At 41.5% G+C, this 21,280-nt stretch overlaps 1 protein-coding gene across 4 annotated transcripts in view; it reads right to left on the bottom strand.

The window, feature by feature from the left end:
• The window catches only part of RBMS1 (RNA binding motif single stranded interacting protein 1), a 221,328-nt gene that overhangs the window by 94,929 nt on the left and 105,119 nt on the right, over positions 1 to 21,280 (bottom strand). For 2 of the 4 annotated variants that reach the window (XM_036319083.1, XM_036319081.1), the window contains exon 2: positions 1,188 to 1,363. In XM_036319083.1, coding sequence (XP_036174976.1) covers positions 1,188 to 1,363 — 176 coding nt within the window. The remainder of the gene's footprint in view (positions 1 to 1,187; positions 1,364 to 21,280) is intronic. The other 2 variants (XM_036319080.1, XM_036319082.1) reach the window with 1 other exon arrangement.

Genomic DNA, 21,280 nt, shown 5'->3' with positions numbered 1-21,280 from the left:
ACAAGCGAAGCACAGGGAGGGTGCTAAGATGAGGTTCGTCAAGCTCTTCAGATCCTAAAGAAACACCAGCCGCTGACCCACCCTCCTCTCCAAAACAACACAAAGGAAAACCACCACCACCACCGTATGGAGGGCCAGAAGTTACGTTTAGTTCTAACTTGGAAATACTAACCAAGTAAGTTCTGAAAATGTTTTTTCTTAAAATGAGAATAAGTCTAATTATTTCACCCAGGACAACAGAAAAATTGATGCTACTGATTGGACGTTGAGAACTGGGAATATTTTTCCAGGGAATGGGAAACATTTATTAGTGATGTCTCCTTTCCCGGGTCTTTAAAATCCCTTTTGTAAGGGACCCTTACTTTCTTTGGATAAATAAAAGACGCTGTTATATGTGTAGGCTTTTACAGCTCAAAGTGATCAAAGGCCTTTACGTCTTTACACCACAGTCCTTGCACTGCACAGTGCTTCTGGCTCCTTGCTTTAAATGAGTGCTTCTTCACTGAGTGAGTTCATGGAACTGCAGCGAAGCAGCATATTTATATCGTACTGACAACGTTAGTGTAGAATGCAAACTTACTGTGGAACTTTACACACGTGTGCCCATCTCTCTTCACAAGACTCAGAAAGGGTGGCAGTGAGAATGGAAACAGGAAGACGGGGAAGAGAATTCCCAAGGAGAGGAGGGTGAACAACCGGGCCACAAAAGTACAGGTGGCTAATGAGCACAGACGACCGTTTCCTGGCTGGAATTACGAGTTTTACACAAATTTAGGATAAAGGTCAGCAGTAACTACCTTTCTGACAAACAGTGACAACTAGAGTTTCTGTTATTATGTGACAGATTGGCCTCTAGATGTGCTCCCGCCAAAAATGAGCACTCCTCCAAAGGACTGAGCTACACATTTTTAAGTAATTCAGACTATACTTCTCATATGCCAATGACGTCAAATTCTACTGAGAAACTGCTCCAATTTATTTTGTTACATGGGCATATTCTGGTGATATTAATGCTGACCGGAGAAGTGCCCAAGGACTTAAAATCTGGAAACTATCACTGTGTCGATAATGAGGATTCACAGATCCATCTTGTGCTGAACCTCTCCTAGAACACAATTTATATCACTCTATAATCAGATCAAAGAAATATTTAGCAGCTAAAAACAAGAAGAGCCACTGCTACTTACGGCTGACACAGCTTCACCAGGTCCTGGTCTGTGGTGTTGGGAGGCAATCCTCGGATATAGAGATTCGTTTTGCTTAGCTGATCCCATCCTGAGTTGCTACTGCTGCTGCTGTTGTTATTACTGCTGGTGGTGCTGGGGCTGGGAGGGGCCATGGGGTGGGCTGGGACCAGAGACTGCTGAAAAACAAAGAGGAGTGTTAGAAAGACTAGACTAGATGGGAGGTATTTAGCACCGTTCAGAAGCTGTTTGATCTGCAACATGAAATGAGGTTACCAAGGTATCAAGACAGATTTTCTTAAGCTACTTTAATATATAAACTTTAATTTATACCTTAAAAACATGTTTGTCCTAAAAAAAACAAACAACAAAAATAAAAACAAAAAAAACCTTCTCCCTTTCAACATGAAATTAACAATAGGATTTTATTCAGTAGAATATTCTGATGGGCACCTTAAGTATGACTAAATTTATGTAAGATTAATTTAGTCACACATTTTAAGGAACATACCTACTGAGACTTACAATTAACTTGCATGCAGTTATGTGGTAATATTTTTAAATACAGTAATTTAGAGATCATTAGACTTTTGAAAAGGTTTTCACATTCTGAAGAACATTTGATTAAAAGTTGCTAATAATTTTATTAAGATGAGTTGGGCGGAAAAAACACACAATTACTCTTCAAGTGTAAGAAAGTTAAGAGTCCAATCAAGATGCTCAAATAAGGAAAACTTCACCTAGTTCTATGATAGGCATACAGCTTCATTGAGACATCTGGGTAAGACTGACAGGAGCTCTGCCTTTTGCTCTGGCTAACCTTATGGAATTTAACCCCTGTGAGAATGGTGAAGTATCTGGAAACCTCCTTAGGCCTCACAGCAAGCAACATCTTTTGTAAAGCTTGCAACCAGGGCTCAGTGTGGTTTCACAGTCAGCAGCCACCTAGGAAGAATGACTGAAACTGTGCTCACACCAGATAATGCTCTGTTAACCAATCGAAAGCAACCACAGCCTCCGCCCCTATGCCACACACATGACTTTTGAGGAAGTGAGTTGGTTCGGTCTGAGATGGAAGTGAGCATACCCCAAGGTGTCCTCACAGCAAATGCTCAGCAGCTTCACAGCAGGACAGAAATGTTTTCATCTCACACCTTCTCAATAACAAATATACTAATCCAAGGACAGCACTTAGGTTTAGTAACAGCTTGAAGAAATACAATTAAACAGACATTCAACCAAAATGTAAAATCTTACAGCTTGATCTTTACTACCTCAAACAAGAAAATTAGGCATCTCTAAGACACAATTAAATTTCACTTTGGTTCAAAAAGCAGACCCCTTGCAATAAATGTAACCTTGCATAATCGCAACTATCCATGATGGACAGCTGGCTCTGCACCCAGTTTCTGCCATGACCATCCTAGTTCGCCAGTAGCCCAACACACTGGGATCCCCATTAATCTGACATGAAAGCTTTCACTTCTTTATGTCCTACTAGAGGCCTGGCGCATGAATTCGTGCACAGGTGGGGTCCCTCGGACTGGCCGGCGATCGAGGCCTATCAGGGGGCCTGCCGGCCAACAGGAGGGACCATGGGAGGTTGGTCTGCCAGCTGTGTATCCCCCCCCTCCCCCATCGGGACCCAGGGGGAGGGACTGCGGGAGGTTGGCTGGTGGCTGGGGGGGAGGGGCCGTGGGAGGTTGGCCAGTGGCCGGGTGGGGGGAGGGTGCGGGAGGTTGGCTGTGGGATCACACTGACCACCAGGGGGCAGCTCCTGTGTTGAGCGTCTGCCCCCAGGTAGTCAGCGTGTATCATAGTGACGGGTCGACCAGTTGTTCAGTCATAATGGTCACTTAGGCTTTTATATAGAGAGAGATGCTATGCAGATGCTACTTCTCACTGTCCAGGGTCCATAAGTCCAAACACCACTTTACCTCATGAGATTCGCTTTTATAAAAACAAGTAGCAAGAAGAGTTAACAACAGTCAATGTAAAAATAAAGGACGAACCTGAACTGGGAACATCAGTATTACTTAATCCAAGACAAAACCTGCCTGAGATCAAACCCCATCAAGTGTCTTTGATTTATTAATAAGTCACTGAGCTCCAATCCTTTCCTCTTGTCCCTGGCTTTCTCTAAGGGACAGCGAAGCTGGGTTTCTAGATGTAGAACTAAGAATAAGCCCTGTCCCTTGTTCTGCCACAGGTGGGACCTCAGACCCTCAGCCATGCCACATGCAGAGGCCTGTGTCTCTTCTCCAAAGTCACTCAATCCTCTGCTAGCTGCTACCTGGAAGTAGCCAGGCAGCCCTATTTCTCACTTCAGCTAACAGAGGTGCTGGGAAGTCACACACAGCGGCCTCTCTGTCCCAAGCCTTTGATTTACACAATAACCTGTAGCTGTGGACAACCTAGGCAAGACTGAGTTTTTTTCTTAAATCATCTTTGATGAACATCTGAGAACTTGTCCTTGCCACAAACCTCCCTGTTCTTCACTGCAGGACCCGGTATGTGCAGAGCAGCTCGTAGGGGGATGAAATATGGTCACCATGGGTAAGACCTGGAGACGTCTGAAGGAAGCTGTGGGCCAGGGCTCCCCTCACCCCTCAGAGGGATTATACCAACACAAAGCAAATGGACCATCACACATTTTGGAGATGGCATTCCTAGTCTACATCAGCTCTAACCTCTGCTTTGCTTTGGGATGGAAAGTGGAGGGCCGGGTGTGGACCGTATGATTAAAAGAAACATTTAAAGGTATGATTTATGTGGAGTTTATTTGGACATGAAAGTAGTAGGTTTTTATTTATGTATTTACTTTTGGCAGAAGTAGAAGCATGATTTACATCTCAGAATTTGCACAGCTGATTTAATATATCTTTGACAGGCCTCCGTATTTATTACAGTAATATTTTCCAGCTCTGGAAAGTAGGTGGGCAGCATGTAGTCTGTCCCTTCCTGCTTCCCCTCTGGTCTGCCCTAAGGGAAAAGAGTTCTCCTAGTACCCCATCCCAGGGGGGAGAAGGGGTTTCCTGAACGTACCTGGAGGGGAACCAACTGACATCTGGTCAATCCTATATACACTAAGTAGCCAGATTATTATGACCACCCCACCAGTACTTCGTTGGGCCACCTTTTGCTTTCAATACTGCAGTGATTCTTCTTGGCATTGACTCCATGAGATGTTGAAAGATGATGCGAGGAATCTGACACCAAGCCTGATGAATAACACTGTCCAGTTCTGTGAGATTTGATGGTTGTGGAACCAGCTGCCTGATGGCTCTTTTAACTTCGTCCCACAAATGCTCAATTGGATTGAGATCTGGTGATTGTGGGGGCCACCTAAGCAAGGTAAAGTCTCCCTCATGTTCTTGAAACCACTCCTGCACAATACCAGCACCGTGGCATGGCGCATTGTCTTGTTGGAAGAAGCCATCTCCATTGGGATACACCATCAATGTGATAGGATGAACTTGATCAGCAACGATACTTAGGTATGTTGTGCTATTCAGACGTTTATAATGATCTGGCCCTCTAGCAACTTCAGCGTGAAATTATAGCTAATTTGCCTACAAACGTCAGGTGGTCATAATAATCTGGCCACTCAGTATAGAACAAGTTCAAATTCACATGTTATCCTAATGTCAACTATTTCTCAGAACTCGCTGAAGACAGAGAAAGATATCCGAAAGAGAGAAGCACTGAATTATTCTAGGTTGTCCACTTTTTATTTCCTGATGTAGAAAATTTTTCATCAAAGATTAAGTTTTTAGAACTTGCTGAAAATAAAAATTTAAGTCCATATTCAAAGAAGAAAATTCATACACAATAAAGTTAAATACTCCTAAATATTCAGAATGGGTTAATGATAATTCTAAACCTGTGAGTAATAACTTGTCATGCATTGCCTGCTTAGTATGTGCCAGACATGGTGCCAGTTGCTCAATGTGCATTACTTTACCAGTGAGGCAGGTACATGATTGTTCTCCCATTTTGCAGATTAGGAAACAGAGTCTCAAGGCGGGGGGTGGGGGGTGGGGGTGGGGGGTTAAGTAATGTGCCAAGACCACACATTTAGTAGGAGGCAGGGTTGGAATTTGAACCCAGGTCAGCTGGACAACAAAGCCGGAACCCTGAAACAGTTCTCTAAATGGCATCCCAAACACTGTCTACGATCTTCTAAAAGCCCTATTTGTAGTCTGATTTTCCTGTGCCCAGCCTTCCTGCAACCTTACTATATTCAAATTTCTCTAACATATGACAATACCATTGGTGGCTATGTTTTCCTAAGAAAATCAGTCAAAGGTGCCTTTAAATTAATTTAATGAGCAAACAGCTTGCGTGTGTGTGTGTGTGTGTGTGTGTGTGTAACAAAGTTAGCTTTAAATAGGTTGGTTTTTAAAAATTTTACCTTATCTATTTTTTCATTAACAAAAATCCCGGGGTATTGAGGCTGAACAGAGAGCACTTTAGGAAAGCTCAAGGTAACCAGTGAAGAACTAGACCCTCCCTCCCAGACTGAAAAGTACTGACAAGTCTTCAACTGCAACTTCAGAACCGGATTACCTCAAAGCAATGACATTAATAGCACAAATGTTAAACTTAAAAAAAAAAAAAAAAAAAAAAAAAGCTTACGAAGGGAGGACCTTTTACCAGGTAACCTCCATTTTCATCACTGGTTGTCCTTTTACATTTTGCCTCTCAAAGCCCCCAAGCTGTCCTGCAATTTGAGAGACACCCTCCCTTTCCCCTGGCCCTTGGATGAAGTCTGTAACTGATTTACTGGTACATAAATTCACCTAATTAAGGAACTGTGTGTGGGGGGTTGGGGGGGGGAGGGGGGGGGAGAAGGGGGAATACTACAGCTAAGTGCTGACTAATCCTAGTACTAGTAATCTATCTCAGAGCATAGTAGTCTATTCCAGCCTCCTCTGGCCCAATTGCACTGCTTCAGGTCATATAAACAAGCTACCTACCAAAGCTGCCTATCCAAAGGCAGGGGGAAACGAGCTAATTCCCTGTTCATAACATTTATGGGGGCTTAATTTGCATGCCAAAGTTGATAAAAAACAAAACAAAAAACAAAGTCAGTGGTAAATAAATGGGGTGACTCCATTAGCATTCCCTGCACAAGTGGGTGTGGGCACCAGCAGGAAGAGAGCTTGTCAGCAATCAGGAGGACTTCCTGTGTGGAAAGCACTCAGGGAGGACTTCCTGTGTGGACAGCTCTGAGGCCTCCATCCTGGCGGGAAGGCCCACGCGCCGCCTCCATTAAAAGACAGGATGATGAACAACAGGCACATGACAACTATACCCACAGCAAATCTTTCCCTCTCCATCACATCACACCCCACTAAGCAGTCTTCTCTTCTATATGGAAGCCTAAAAGTCTTTTACAAAAAAGGCAGAAATTAATCATGTGTGAACTAAAATGTATTAGTAACCGTGTGCTTTACTATAGATGTCTATTCAGCAAAGACAATAAAAAAATAAAGACCTATCATAAATTCTATTGTCTCATTTCCTTCCTATTTCTAATAAACTCAAGAATAGTGCTCTGGCCAATCTTATAGCTGAAGCTGTCCCCTCCCCTCCCCCTTACTTAGTAACTTCCCTAAGAATTCTAATACATTTTGAAGAGAAAAGAAACCTACAATCTGCCTTTTCATTACCCTCACGTCTTCCTTAAGGTTATCATTCTTATAGTTTAGGAGGGTTATAATCCATAATTGCATCCCCACCCTGCCATCTCCCCTAGAGAGAGAGAGAGAGACAGAGAGAGAGACACCACCTTATCCACAAGCAAAATAATCACTACAGTAGCTCCTGAGAATTGGCAAAAGTTATGGAACATTATCATTTACACCGGGATATAGGATAACATCTAGCCTGGCATGAACTGAGTACTATGTAAAGATACTATATACTGTACTAATTACACACACTGTTCCTCTCCATAAGCTTTTTTTTTTTAATTGCTTAAAGTATTACAAAGGGTATTACATATGTGTCCATTTTTTCCCCCCGCCCTAGACAGTCCCCTAGCCTCCCCTAACCCCCAGTGTCTTATGTCCATTGGTTATGCTTATATGCATGCATACAAGTCCTTTGGTTGATCTCTTATCCCCCTACCTCCTGCCCAAGCTTTTAAGATGTGAAAGAAATTGAGCAATTTAAGGGAACTATCAAGCAGGAAGAAGGGAAAAGCATCCAAATGAGGATATTTTCTTTGTTTCCTTTTAGAAACCTGAGTGGCTCAAAGAGGGCTAGGAATAGTAGCTGAGAAAGATAAAGGCACAGGGAGCTGGGACAGTACACAAGCTCAGCATGGCGGGGGGGGGGGGGGGGTGCGCGCAATTAATGAGAGATGAGAAACTGGTCAGGAAGCAGATGTTCTTCCGGGTAGATTAAACTGAAGAGACAGCATCTATATTAATGAAACAACCGTGCCCCTTCACACATACAGGTCCTTACTTTTCCATAATGTGGGGGAAGGGCAAATGGGCATACATCATTTAATCCCATTTGATGTTAGGATAGCAAAGCTTAAAATCACATGGCCAACTAGTTAATAAAACTGGTTCTCATAGCTATGTAAGGGCGGGGGTGGGGGGGGGGTGGGGGGGAGGGTGTACTTAAAATATTAGGGGGACCATTCTATAAAGTATATGATTGTCTAACCACTATCTTGTGCACCTGAAACTAATACAGAATAATACTAAATGTGAACTATGATGGGAAAAAAAGATGGAAAATTGTATGTTATACGTTTTTCATCATTATAATAAAAAAAAAAACGGTTCTCATATCATCACTGTCCCGTTTGGTGACAAACTTTGCAGCCTCTAAGACTGTGAAATGGAGAAACAGGTTATTCAGTATTTGTAGTTGGATTACACCTGTCAGAGGAGAGGGGTCCATATTGTTGGGTTGGCTGTTCAAATATAATCTAAAAACAAAAATTCCCAATATATTTCACATTTCATATTCTCAAAGATGCCCACCAAAGCTGATCCCTGCATGTAAAGCTATAATCTCTTCAGGTAAAAAATTTTTAAAAAAGGGGTGGGGGCTTATATTAAATAGCCTGTGGATACAACATGGCTGACTCAATGGATGGAGACGATGTTGCAGAAATGAAAACCAATTTTAACCAAAGGGAAGAGATCTTAATTAAAACAACTTGGACAAGCTCTTTGTGGTGGAGGTAGTGGTTGTGAAGGAATAAGAAGAAAGGGCAAGTAGGTGTTGAAAATCCGTGGTAGAAAACACACCATAGATACATGTGATTCCTGAGGTCAAATTTCCCTTCAAGGTTCCACCAAGAAGCTACATTCCTTATCATTCAAATGCCTTTTAAAGATCTGATTCTGTGCTCCTGCATGAAAATCAGTTCAATTGTTCCATTCCCTCCAAAGGTCTTCCCAAGACCCCCACTGATGTCACAGGTTGCCTACTGAGAACTCTGGGCCAAGAAACACACCAGAGTTCTTTTCCTATTTGTTCCTTCTAGTTTCTGTAAAAGCATTTATAAGAGGGGAGATGGAAAAAAGCAACACGCAACCTCCATTAATATATCAACTCATCTTTGACAAAGGAGCAAAAGCAATACAATGGAACAAAGATAGTCTCTTCAGCAAATGGTGCAAGAACAACCGGACATCCATATGCAAAAAAATTGAATCTATACACCAACCTTACACCCTTTGCCAAACTTAGCTCAAAACTGATCATAGATCCAAATGTAAAACACGAAAACTCCTGGAAGATAAGAGAAAATCTAGATGATTGGGTATGATGCCTTTTCAGATACAACACCAAAGACAGAATCCATGGGGGGGAAGAGGGAGGGATTGATAAGCTCAAGTTCCTTAAAATTAACAACTCTGCAAAAGACAATATTAAGAGAATTAGAAGATAAGCCAGAGACTGCCAGAAAATATTTGCAAAAGATGTATCTTATCAGGACTGCTATCCAAAATATATTTTTAAAAATCTTAAAATTCAAAATAAGAAAACAAACAGCCCAATTTTAAAAATGGGCCAAAAACCTTAATAGACACTTCATTAAAAAAAAATATACAGTTCTAGCAGTTTTGGCTCAGTGGATAGAATGTCGGCCTGCGGACTGAAGGGTCCCAGGTTCGAGTCCAGACCAGGGCACATGCCTGGGTTTCAGGCTCAATCCCCAGTAGGGGGCATGCAGGAGGCAGCCAATTAATGATTCTCATCATTGATGTTTCAATCTCTTTCCCTCTCTCTTCCTCTCTGAAATCAATAAAAATATACTTTTTTAAAAAAAGATATACAGATGACAATCACATGAAAAGCTGCTTCACATATGTCATCAGGAAATAAGAATTCAATAAAATTTTAATTTAATAAAAATTAAAACAACAATATACTACTTACTATACACCTATTAGAATGGCCAAACGGTGCAACACTAACACCACCAAATGCTGTGGAGAACACAGAGCCACAGAAACTTGCATTCATTGCTGATGGGAACACAAAATGGTACAGCTGCTTTGGAAGAGAGTCTGGAGGCTTTTACAAAAAACTAAGCGAACTTTTACCAAACGATCCAGCAATCATACTCCTCGGTATCTACCTAAAAGAGTTGAAAACTTATGCCCATCCAGGGGCTCTGGGGAGGGAGGAATGGATATCTAGAGCAAAGAGGATTTTTAGGGCAGTGAAAACACTTTGTATGACATTGTAATGGTGAATACTGTCATTAAACATTTCTCCAAACCTACAGAGTATAAAACACCAAGAGTGAACCCTAAGGTAAACTATGACACTTTGAGTGATTATGATGTGTTCACCTTTGGTAAAAAATGTACAATTCTGGTGAGTGATGTAGATAATGGAGAAGACTATGTATGTGTGAGGGCAGGGGTATATGGGAAATCTCTGTACCTTCCTCTCAATTTTGTGGTAAACCTAAAACTGTTAAAAAAAAAAAAAAAAAAGTCTTATTTAAAAAACCAAAACCCAACATATAAATACCAGACTGAAGGAGTTAAATCCAAGTCATTCACCAGAAAACTGGAGGGCCAAGAAAGGAAGTGAGGGGATTAAGCAATAGGTTCAAAACTTCCTTACCAGAAAACACATGCATTAGGAAGGAAAAGCTTTTAACAGTGGGCTCCTGGCCTTACCTACCCTTAATTGCATCACATATAATAGGGTAATATGGTACAGTTTCTAAAAATAGTGAGAGTTCAACCAAGGGAAGATCAGGGATGAAGGAGCCTGAGACAGAAAGGTTGCAGAAGGCTTCACAGAGGGCTAGACAGCTGGGTGAGCTGAATATTAACGACAAGCCATTACCAATAAGAGGAATGGCAGTCCTGAAAGGGGTGGGTGTGAGAGGAGAGGAGGAGACCACAAAGATACAGACGGGAGGAGTCATTCTTCATGAAAGTCAGTGGGGACAAACACAGCCTTGGTTGGTTCAGAAGATATGCTAAACAACTTGATTTTGGGGTGGGGGGTGGGCATTGGGAAGGTAGTAGGATAACCTAGAAATTGAAGACAGAAAATGGATAGGATGTCATCAGGTATTACTGTAGAGAGTCTCTGAGGGAGAAAAGAGAATTTAAAGATGATAAACAATCCTAGCTGGCATGGCTCAGTGGTTGAGAGGTCAACCTATGAACCAGGAGATCATGGTTCGATTCTCAGTCCAGGCTGGTGGGGGGTGTGCAGGAGGCAACAGATCAATGATTCTCTCTCATGATTGATGTTTCCATCTCTCTCTCCTTCTCTCTTCCTCTCTAAAATCAATGAAAATACATATTTTTTTTAAAAAGATTATAAATGAAAAGGACAACTGGTGGGGAACATAAAACTAGGGAAATTCTTTCCCTTCCTCTCTATGAAAAGTTGCACAGAACAGAAATATTACTGGATGGAAAAATCTGGATACCTGGATTCAAATCCTGCCTTGGCCAGGGATTGGAAGGTCACATCTGGGAAGCTCAGTTCCGCACCTGGAAATGCACAGGTGAGGCTGGGTGATCCTGAAGCTCCCTTCCAACTCTCACTGCTAACACTGGAATAAAGGCTCTTGCCATCGCCAGCTAAGGCACATCAAGACGCACACAGCCAGGACCTGTGTTCTCCTATCTGCCTGCCAACAGCCAGAGAAATGGAGCAAGAGGTTAAACCGGCAGACCAGGCCAAGCACGGATTCACTACCTAGTCACCGATCACTACGAGGAAATATTATAAATACATGTGCTATACTAAAATCACACCTAAAGCTTAAAGGAGCAAAACAGATTTTATTGATGTAATATTCAGAGTTCCTGAAACCAGAGTGTTCTTAAGGTGAAAATATTATAGCTGAAATTACCTTAATAACTCAGATCTATCCAGACTCTATGCTGGTGAATAGCCTGGCTGGCATCTTTTTGTTTCCACGCGGAATCAGTGTAGAAAGGAGCCCTGAACATTCTGTTTAATCTTATATGTATAAGGAACGTGCAATAGCTCTAAAACCGCCTTAAAGCTCAAAACAATAAGCCAATTACATCCTAAGCAGCCAGCTATTAGAACAGGGAAAACACAAAACCCTGCCCAACTCCAGGTGCAAAGCACTCTTCTGGATTCCAAACGCAGGTGTGTGCAAAGCGCCTTTCTCCTCCTCCTGAGCCCCACGTGGGCGTGTGTGTGTGTGCGTGTGTGTGTGTGTTCAGATCCACACCAGTTTTCTTCCTCAACACAAAGCCTTGTGAAGGGGACAAGAATGAACTCTTCTTTTCCTTTTTGCTCAAAATAAGTTGAAAGAAGAAAACTTCCTACGGGAAGTGCAGGATCATCTTTATCAGGACAGTTCAGAACACCTCTGTGGGGCTCCGCGTTTCCTGCCTCATCCCGGCAGAGGTAGGCTCCCAGCGGCCCCAGCTTCCTCCCAGCTGTTTTGTTAAAGGCCATGCACAGCACAGTTCGTATCTTCTCCCAGTATTTCTGGTAAGTAAAGAACTACCGCTGAGGCTGCAGAAGCTCCAGGGTGGAAACACTCTATTTTTAAATATCCTTTCTTCACATCAAACAACACTTATTGAAAGTATTGTAAGCTGATTAACTTAACATTAAAGACAGAAAGATTATGTATGAGTCAGCTTATCCAAAAATAAAACTCCAAATGAATTTATTCAAGTTAATTTTTTTTTTTTTTTTTTTTTTTTTTTACAGGCAAAGGGACATGTGAATGAGCTTACAGTACTGCGGGTTTCACAAATTAGCTCCTAGAGAAAAAAAAAAAGCATTATCTGTACTTTCAGGAAACTGAATGAGTGTATGAAATCTCCTCATAAAAATTTTAAAAATGAAGTCTTATCTGAGTGTTGTGATATGTCTACAACCAAAGTAAAGCATCAACAGAAAGAAGTTTTCAGTCATAAAAAATGAACGATTATATGTGTGACTCATGATAAAATCCAGCAGCTTAAATCTGATACAGTGAGGGAAATCAGTACAGAAAAGCTCTTTATTTCATACCTCTGTGTGTCTGTGTAAATGTCTCCGTGTGTGGCTGTGTGTGAGTAAATAGAAGGGAGTAAGTAGATGGTTGTCTCTGAGAGACAAAACACAGTGTTTTTGTTTTTTAACTTTTTTTTTTCTTTTTGCCAGAAACCCACCTAAAAAATTAACTTTTTGCCTGAGATTTCAATCCTATATACACACATACTGGCACAGACATACAGAAGTGAAACAAAAATTTTGTGTTATTTTCCTTTACCATATGATATGCAATGTACCCTAATATTATCTTTTCTTGCTGACAGCAACCTATTAGATTGATTAGAGAGCCCACTAATATTGCCACTTGCAGGTTAAAGCACAGTGGTCTGCTGCCTTTCTCAAATTTTGATGAGCACAGAAATCACTTGCTTTGGAAAAATGCAGCTTTCGACTCAGCATTCAGGTGAGGCCAAGCTTCTGCTGCTCTTGCAAGCTTGTAGGTGATGTCCACGCACAAAGCAAGACTCAAGGCAATGAGGGTGTGTGAGGATGAATTTCAGAAATGCCCCTTTCCAGCTTCAAAAAGGAGAAAGCTGCATCTACTCACAACATGAGATAAAAATCTTGTTCATCTGATTTCCAATCGAGTATCTGCTCAGAATCACAAAATGTTAGAGCTGAGAGAGACATCAGAGATCACACAATTCAATAACTCTCCACTGGAGATATAACAGAATCTTCAGATAGGTCTGAGGAGTGGAGGTGGGGGCAGTATTTTTTTTTATCAGAGGGTTTGGCTTTTAAAATGTTGAGAAACACTGATCTTATCCAACCCCTCACTTTTCAGGAGGGCCAAGGTCATATAGCTAATTGAAGGCAGAACTAGGTCTCCATGCCCACCCCTACTGTCAAAAAGCACTAGCCCTTGTTTGGCACAAACACTGTGGCAAGGATGAAGGTACATGCCATGTTTTCTAAGACTCTTAAAAAGGAAACTTATATGCTAGTCCTGTGCAGTCATCACAGAAAAGAAGGTACCTATTCTGTACAGCCTCTTTTATACCTTGTATTCCCCATCCACCCTGTGTTTTTAGATGCCTTACTTGGATGTTCATGTCTAGTCTATGCTAGACAAATAGTTTCTTGCTTACCAAAAAAAAAAAAAAAAAAAAAAAAAAAGGAGGGGGAGGCTTATACCATCTATTAAATATATAATTCTTTAAAAATTCTTGTGAATGTTACCATGTCTATTTTTGTGTTTATAATAAAAAATTGTGAATAGCACCCACAGTCACTACCTGTACCATCTACAAGAAGATATAAAAGTCAAACAGATTATTATAGCACGTAGTAGCCCTTCTGTCAGAAATGTACATTCAAGGGCACCTGACAATTTAATGGGCTTAGATGAGAAAGCTTTGAAGAATCACTAGAATTGTCCAGCCACCATCTCCAATCCTGTTTCCTTAAAAAAAAAAAAAGTTGTAAGAATTTTCCTTTCCTGTGTAACAGTGCTGGCTATTTTCCTGAAGCATCACAATGACTATACTCATATGAACAGGCATGTGGGCCCTGCTCCCAGCAGCTGGCCAGTGGATTTGGGGAACTGCTTCTCTTTTGACCTGATCAGCATTTCCCCATTTTTGCAGGGGCAAGTTCTCTGACATGTCAGACTTCTCTTGATGGATACGACACACTCAGACAGAGTGCGTGCTGGTGCCAACAGTCCTCAGGTTCCTCCCTGTAGGGAGCCAGGCCCTGCACTGCTGCCCAGTCACTCGGGAGTGATGCTATCATCCTTGGAACACCTAGTGCCCTGGAAGCTAACCAATCCACACGCTGGCCCGGGCCACTGCTCTCATCCTTTCTGAGAGAGAAACTGAAGAACTTCATTTTGGCGGTAAGCAGAATCTGGGAAACAGTTTCAATATTTACGTAAACCAGACATGGCTTTTTTTTCCCCCCTTTTAGTTTTTAAATTATTTCGCAATACTCTTGATTTAGAGTAGGGAGTTGTTGCTCAAAAAGAAAAGAAAAGCTATTAATCTCCCTGGATATCTTTTTATTTTCTTTTTGTAAAGTACATCAGAAAGCATCTGTTTCACTACTATACCAAAATGAGCCAGATGTACACATTGCTGGTTATTGAAAATTTCAGCGGGAGCTTCTTTTCCAAGGGAGCCTGGACAGAGACCCAGAACCTCTGTGTGCCTGAGGGGTTTGGTGTGGGGATCACACCACCACAACAATACGGCACTGTTACGACACTTGGGTTTTACCCACCCTTCTTTCTTCTCATTTTATTTAGCTTCATTATAATATGAAATAAAATATATTTTATCCTTTCTTCACATAATCAAAATATACCATCTTTCACTCTCAACCCCAATCCCAGATTAACCTAACTTACTAAGTGACAAGTACCCAAAGAGAGTTTCATTAGTCTCTGTCCGTCTAAATGCATAAAACAAGAAAACAAAACCATCCTTTCCCACCCCACACGGACAAGTTTATGAAGAAAATTGTGCCGAAATGGAAACCGGCTTTGGGCGACTCCACACTCAGTGACCAGTGAGGAGGACCAGCTCTCTGGCTCCACCCCCCTAATCCGCAGCCCCGAGTAAGCATTTCCAGCGCAGGAACGGGAACAGGCCGGAGCCCAAACACTGCCGTGGCCCCCAGCCCGTGCAGACAGGAGCCAAGCCCCAGCTGGCCTGCAGCCACGCACAGATCACCGAATTCAGCGAACATAAAGCAGGAGAATCAAAACTTCAGAGCAACCCCAACACTGTCAAATCAGTTTGCTAAAGAAGAAGAAACGCAGGATGGGAACACAGTTTTTAAATTTCTCTTTCTCCAGGCAGAAAACACACCTCCTAACACTTAAGTCGTTCAATACTTCTTTTACATTTTGTACTAGATTTTATCTCAAAACAGTACTCTCTGCCCAATTTAAAAACCAGAGCATAGAACAAAGAAATGAACGAAAAAGAATTGCGGGGGGAGGGGGGGGGCGAGGGCGGTCAGAACCAGGCACGGTAATTTCTAGTATGGGGAAAATTTAGGAATGAAAAGGCCCTCTCGCTGCCTTTTCTACACTGTGATCAGTCAGGACGCCTGAGGAGCGGGTCCACACCTCACCACAGAGAGGACACTGGCTGCTATTCTGCTCTGCCCTGCAGCCCAGGGGTTGCTCCAGTCACCTAAGAATGGTTCAAACTAAAACATCACCCTGCTTTTTTAGAAGAACCAAGCAAATTAAAAGAAGATACAAATCTAAAGGATCGTTTAATCCTGCCTGGATACATTTTTTGAAAGGTCATATATAAATCGTAAATATTAAAGCCAGATTTACCCATAAAATCATGAATAGGTTATCTTACTCTGCTGTCCCCAGAAATACACACAGAAACTTTGCCTGTATTATAGACTCTAACTTCATCTTTGTTTTCTTATTGCAAAATCCAATCTTACCTTGCATAATAGCTAATGTGCAAATCCTTGCTAGCTGTTATCCTTCTAGAAATAGACCAAATGCCAAGAACAGTATTTTTCTCTTAATTGAAAGGGGTAGGTTCAGCTATCTGTCTACCCATTTTAGTTGGGGCTATCTATAATACTTTTTCTTACTACCGAAGTAATCTGGGCATTCTTTTAAAATACCCAAATAAACAAAAATCAGAGGGAAAAACATTTTAAACCATGGCGACTTATTGAACACATGATTTTTCCTGGAGATCTGAGTGTCATTCATGGTCTAATTGCTAACATTGTTGAGCAGTTACTGTTTTTGAAGCAAGCTATGTACTTTCTATGTATTCTTTCACTTAATCACAACAAGGTAGGTATGGTTATCACCATAACACAGATAAGAAAACAGAAGTGAAGAGATTTTCTCCAGATCACCAAAGAGGTGGTAGTCTGGTGGTGACATAGGTCTTTCTGACAACCTCTTTAGGAGCTAAGTAGAAGACAAAATGGGGAGTAGGGAGGAGTTTGCCATTCAGTTTCATTGAATTGGGGGCCTTATTTGATACACAATTGCACTAATTAAGGCTTTTAGAAAAAATTAACTTTTGCCATGAACTGTTTACCTATGTCATAGTTTCGAAAATCTTCCTAACGCCCGTCAATAAAACATTACCAAAAGGTTTGGCTCAAGACACTGGTTGCAAAACAGTGAAACTTAGTGACGTGTCCTTCCAATACCAACAGTGCAGGTTTATTATGAAGGAATATGGCTAGAGAACAGTAAGGCCACTTGCTTTCCTTTAGATCTTCTCAACATACGATATTTTAATCTCAAGAAAACTTTAACATTTTCTACTATAATATTTACACATTCGAAGTAAAGACCAAATCTCGCCCGGGACCCTATTAGCCCCTCGAGGACACGTGACCACATCCTTCCCTGTTAGAGCAAGGCACCTGGTCCAAGAGTTTTTATGTGTCTGGTGAGGGAAAAAACGTAGACCGGCATTTGTTACAAAGCATGTCATTGAGGCAGTTGTTAAAATGCTGTATGCTGAACAGCTCTGGGGCATAAGGCGGTAAAAGCAGTTAGCGAGAGCTAGCTGGTTGTAGAGCCTAAGTATTTTAGGAGTTTGACATCTAGAGAGAAATGCATCAATTATCTTGTTTTCCTAGCTGGAACAAGATCTCTACTTTCACAGAAAATCTACTATGTTTCCTCTCTAGACTAAAGCATCTCTGGAGCCATTTCCCAACTCTCTGACAAGTGGACTTTTAAATTCCTAGTTTAAACTTGGAAACACTGGGACACTAAACAAATTATGATTGATAGTGAGAATTACAAGTCAGAGAAAAGTACGAGTTCTAACAATCTTAATCTCACTGCCTTTGGGGGGTACCTGAGATATGTGGGTATCTGTCTTTTCAAAACAGATTAATCAGAATTACTATAAGCCTTCAAGCAGATGTAATCACTTTGGGAGCCTCTTGCCCTTGGTGATGGCCACATCTGGTCAGGCAGGTGTTATTCACTCTACACGGGGCACACTTTATTAAACTCTCACAGGGAAAATGACACCTTCACTCCTAGTCTTTTAATTGATTTTTGAGCTCAGGAGAGTAAAACAGAGAGTTATTTGGGACTAACTTCTTAAAGGAGTCATCTGAGTGGTTTGATAAAATTCTTTCACATGAACCACAAACCCACCCACTTCCAAGCCCACCAGCATGGCTTTAAAAAAAAAAAGGCAACTTCTTGAAATACACCTCATCTCTTTCAAAACTTAAACGTTAAGTATAGCATCCTAATACAATTTAACTGTGCCTCGTCTGTGGCAAGAAATTTAAAATTTACAGTTTGTGCAAGTACAATGATGCATGTGCATCAAGCTATGCCAAAGTTAAAATACAAACAGGGACCAAGTGGAAAATGGCTGTGTTTGTTTCCTGGGGCTGCTGCAACAAGTCGCTACACACTGGGTGGCTTACAACAACAGAAATTTATTCCCTGAGCTCAGGAGGCCAGAAGCCTGAAATCAAGGTGCCAGCAGGGCAATGCTCCCTCTGAAGGCTAGGGAGCACCTACCCTGCCTCTTCTAGTTTCTGGTGGCACAAGTCCAATCTCTGCCTCTATCTTCACATGGCCATCTCTCTCTGTGTTTCTGTGTCCTATCTTCTTCTTCTTCTTCTTCTTTTTTTTTTTTTTTTTTAAAGATTCTCTCTTTTTTAAAATATATTTTATTGATTTTTTACAGAGAGGAAGGGAGAGGGATAGAGAGTTAGAAAACACCAATGAGAAAGAAACATCGATCAGCTGCCTCCTGCACACTCCCTACTGGGGATGTGCCCGCATCCAAGGTATATGCCCTTGACTGGAATCGAACCTGGGACCCTTGAGTCCGAAGGCCGACGCTCTATCCACTGAGCCAAACCGGCCAGGGCTGTCCTATCTTCTTATTAGGGCACAGTCATTGAATTTAAGGCCCACCCTGAACCCACTTGAATTTAGTCTCAAGACTCTTAACTACTTATATCTGCAAAGATCTTAAGTCACATTCTGAAGTTATAGTTAGATATGAATTGTTGACACACACCATGCTTTCTGTAAAGGCTTGATGTTTAAGAAATGTTTTAATTTGCAGAGAGAGAGAGAGCGAGAGAGAGTGAGCTATCAATTTGTCGTTAAACTTGATGCATTCATTGGTTGCTTCTTGTATGTACCCTGGCTGGAGATTGAACCTGAAACTTTTGCATACCAGGACGATGCTTTAACCAACTGAGCTACCAGGCCAGGGCTAACAGCTGATTTTTTTACTTCCCGAATCTTACTTTTAAAAATCTGAGCATGTAATCAAAGCATGTATATAAAGTTACTGTACATAAACAACCACCAAGTTTTAATAGCCATTAATTCTTTAACCATAATTCAATCCAGAAGAAACTTATGGGGCACCTTGTCCCACCTCATACACAAAGATATTTCTCTATGCCATAGAGATTGGGGGTGAGGTGGGGAATCATGACAATACAGCCGATGACATAATTTATTTCTAAAACATTTTTAATTGCTACAACATATAACAAGTCTAGTCTCCCCTTCTTCGATTCACATTTAAATCTTTAATGATACCTATTGCCCCCATCCCGGTATTCCTTTAAACCTTCAAACAAATGTCAGTATCTGAGCAATTTCTTTCACCTAGATAACTTCTAGGGATAAGGAGGGCTGAAAGGACGATTCTGAAATCACATGCCTGAGTTCAGACCACAATGCCTCTCACTCGCTGTGACCTTGGGCAAATAACATCTCCGAGTTTCAGCTCTTCATCTGTAAAGTGAGGAGGATACCCGCTATTCCAGCTCACAGAGTTGTTGTGAAGGTTGCACAAGCTAATTACTGTTGAGCCCTCAGCCAAATGCCAGGCTCGTAAGCAGCACTCAGTAAATGTCAGCTGCACTTGAGTTCACCTTGCTCAGGGTCCCTCTCTAAACTTGGTATCCAGTTGGCCACGAGGACTGTGCCCAGGACAGGCACTACCAGTTCTAATCTTGAAACTGACTCATACAGGTAAGTAGCTTCTCAGTTCCCCTCCTCCCACTCGAGACTCCAGTGCATAGCCACAGTTAATGAAAAAAAATAGAGCAAAATGGAAATGACCCTGTGGGTTCAAAAGTGGAAAATGCTGCAAAAGGCAGAAAAAAACTGGGGGCGTGGATTCGCCAGGAAAGGCTCCCTGGAACGGCTGGCCTGATGAAGCCTTTCACAGTCCCTGGACTTTTTCACTTGGGTTCGTTTCACAACTTAAAACTCCAATTAGAGATGCATTTGGGTTAGGGTCCCTCTTTAAAAATTCCCAAACTTCCAGGACATGATGTGATAAAACAGTCATCACCTAAGACTAAACAATGAATTTTTTACGTGACAGACTTTTATATGTGATGTACGAGGTGCTGTCTTTGACAAATCTTATCACAGGACAAGCACTGTCTGGCTTATCAAATCCCAAGACTAACCTACCTCTCAACTTCCTGGGATAAGCAGCAGCAAGGGAATTTAAAGATGAGGCTACATTTCCTTACAGGTGCCTAACTTCTATTATTCTCAACCTCCAGAGAGGAGGGAGGGTGCAAAAGGCCACCCAATTTCCATTTTTCACTATGATTATTCGGAGAGAGAAATATGTGTTCTTCCTCCATCTCATGTACCATGAGACAGCCTTTGCTCACAAGAGGCTCAGAACGGAAGCTGGCACGACCAGCTCTAAAATTCCCATAGAAGACGATGGTCTTGTGGGCTAACCTGGGAATCTAATCACTGCTAACAGCACTGCAATGAGCAAACCTGGGAACCAACCTAGCAGCAGGATGATTTTATTTCTTAATCTAAGTATTATAACTTTATTAAATGTCGGCAAAATTACACTAATGGTCTAAAGCACCTACATCAGTTTGTTGGCTGATCTTCATTTCTGGCCAAACCAACCACACATGCCATTTCACCCATCTAGTTATATTAGATTTTGCTCAGCATTTTTCATGGAATTGCAAGATTTTATAATGACTTACTTATTCCTACTAACCCTTCTTTTGTTAAAACTTGGGCCTGCCTTCCATTGTGCTGGTATCTCTTTGCTAACTGTCATTCTATCTGGATCACCATTCCTCCCAGCTGGCTGTCATCTCAAGAATTAAGAAGCATGTTTTATATGTGATGTACAAGTGGTTGTTTTCCACAAATCTTACCACAAGACCTTCACTCGTTGTCTGGTTTATCAAATCCTAAGACTAACCCACCTCTCATCTTCCTGGCTGTTTTCCCCCTCTGGCCATTCAATAGAATACAGATGGTTGTTAATACAGAAATTAAATATTTCAAAATGTTGTCATTTAGCTGCAGTAAATGGGGGGAAGGCTGAGGCGAGTGAGATTATATTAGAGTAACTATTCTTTTTATCCTAATGATTCTTTTTCGCACTATTCCCTTAGGATGGATGAATAAGAATTGGTTAAATCTCTGCAACTTAGCAAGAGCTTTTAATAATTAAATGTTGTTTCCTAAAATTAACGGTAACTGGCAAGTATGGACCACAGTAAGCAAGCACTGCACATGTAAGGAGCTGGGGGCCACTGTCTGATGGACTGTC

This window comes from Myotis myotis, unplaced genomic scaffold (assembly GCF_014108235.1).
Source record: "Myotis myotis isolate mMyoMyo1 unplaced genomic scaffold, mMyoMyo1.p scaffold_m19_p_8, whole genome shotgun sequence".
NCBI lineage: Eukaryota > Metazoa > Chordata > Mammalia > Chiroptera > Vespertilionidae > Myotis > Myotis myotis.
This window is presented reverse-complemented; position numbering and strand designations above follow the sequence as displayed.